Below are 1,904 nucleotides of genomic sequence, written 5' to 3'. Positions count from 1 at the left end.
GTTTGGTTAAAACTTAGGTGGGCTGAAAGTTTCTGCTGTGGAAGACTCGGTTGGTTTCTTCCCCGTGTTTTACAAATCGGGATCGCTGTCAGGCGGGAGGCGACAGACTGGGCCGCCGGTCACCCGCTTCTCGTGCGTTTGTGGGGAAGTGACCCGTCTGTTTCCCTCGCCCCAGGACCAGCGGGAGTGCGTGTCCAGGCAGGAGTACCGAAAGTACGGAGGGGCCAAGCTGAACCGGCTCAACCCGGGCAACTACACGGCCCGCATCCAGGCCACCTCTCTGTCCGGAAATGGGTCGTGGACGGACCCTGTGTTCTTCTACGTCCAGGCCAAAAGTAAGACCTGGGGGAGGAGCCGGGAACGTGGCTTGGCCTGGAGCGGGGAGCCCGCCTTATCTTGGCTTCCGTCTTCCTTTGGAGCCGAGCTGGCCATCTTTCGGGGGGCGAGGGGGAATCCCCTCATCTGGGGCTGCGGGCTGGGCGCTGCTGCTCCTGGAGTCTCTCTCATCTTACGGACCGGGGGAGCGTCTGAGACTGTCTTTTGAGGGAGGGAACAAGCAGCTTTTGCTGTCAACTTCGTTAACGTCCAGAGCGTTTTACAAAGCGCGGGATGGACCATCCCCCCACCACCGACCGCCTCGTCAGGGCTCACAGATGCAGGGCTTAGAACCCCGAAGGGTGACAGAAACCTGAAGGCCACCCAGCCCAGCCTGCTGCTCCAGGGCCAGAGTCTGTGACAGCACGCCAGGCTGAGTGAGACACTGTCCCCTGCACCGCCTGTCGGTAAAACGCAGATGCAACTTTGAAAGCAGTGATGCTCATGGAAGCGTGCCAGTGGTGACGTGCAGAGGCGGGGCCATGTCGATGCTCAGACCATCGACGAGACAGAGTTCTTAGAAGCCCACTCTACACGAGGATCTCCGATTTTAAAACTGAATTTTGTAAAGTGCATAGGTACTTCTAGGGCCCTATTATACTTGCTTGGCCGAGAAAATTCAGTCTCTTATCTGGTGGCATAAATATTCTTTGCTCGTTTCATATTGACTTTCCGCTATTTCTTATTAGACACCCAGTTCTTTTAGATTATTTCCCATTCAGAGAATGGGAAGAAAATGTGGCATATCAGTGTTTCTTGCTGCCTCTCCCACAAGGAAGGGCAGCCCCACCTTGCTTCGCGGCGTGGCTTTTGGGTCCGGCGGGCAGTCCCCACCGCCTTGCTCCCTCCTGGGGCCCACATCCGTGCCGTCCTGACCTGGAGTCCGAGTTTTTAAATTCAGGATTCGACCCATCCAGCAGTCGACGTGGTTCACGCCTAATAGAACCAAAGACATGCACGATGTTGGAAAATCCTAACGGGAACAGATGTCACAAGAAGGAGAGGGTGCGTGGGATTGCAGGCCTCGGGGCTGCGTTTTGTGAGCCTGGCCCTGTGCCTGGGTCCTGGTTTTAGGGGTAAACAGATGCTTGGGCAGATAATTCCGCGAACTAACTTGGTCTGAATTCTCCACGTGGTCCGCTTCTCCCGCCCTTCACACGTAGCCTATGCCACCTGCGCCCGCACTGGACCCTTCGCAGTCTTCCCGGGACCCTCCGCAGGGTGACATGTTGCTTTCGGGTCTCTCCACTTCTGTCTGCCTCCATCCTTCAGAAACAGCCTAGGTTTGGGGTCTGGCTTGGGGCTGTGTGGTCTTAGAAACGGCAGCCGTGGCTTCTGGTGGGCTCTTTCCAGCAGCAGGTGGCACACGCCACGAGAAACCGCATCTGAACGCGCGCTTTGCTGTCGGGAGTTCTCCCTCGCATCAGACGTGACTCTCTCCTGTCACGTTCCGTCTCGTCCCCCCCGGTTTAAACCCTGCGAGGAAATGGAAGACGTGGGTGCTTTCTGGCAACTTCTCCCCTTTCGGG

At 57.0% G+C, this 1,904-nt stretch overlaps 1 protein-coding gene across 1 annotated transcript in view; it reads left to right on the top strand.

The window, feature by feature from the left end:
* Positions 1–1,904, top strand: part of IGF1R (insulin like growth factor 1 receptor) — a 295,325-nt gene that overhangs the window by 250,406 nt on the left and 43,015 nt on the right. Inside the window, exon 12 of the mRNA XM_023528984.1 lies at positions 30–335. Coding sequence (XP_023384752.1) covers positions 30–335 — 306 coding nt within the window. The remainder of the gene's footprint in view (positions 1–29; positions 336–1,904) is intronic.

The sequence above is a fragment of the Pteropus vampyrus genome, unplaced genomic scaffold (assembly GCF_000151845.1).
Source record: "Pteropus vampyrus isolate Shadow unplaced genomic scaffold, Pvam_2.0 Scaffold34, whole genome shotgun sequence".
NCBI lineage: Eukaryota > Metazoa > Chordata > Mammalia > Chiroptera > Pteropodidae > Pteropus > Pteropus vampyrus.
This window is presented reverse-complemented; position numbering and strand designations above follow the sequence as displayed.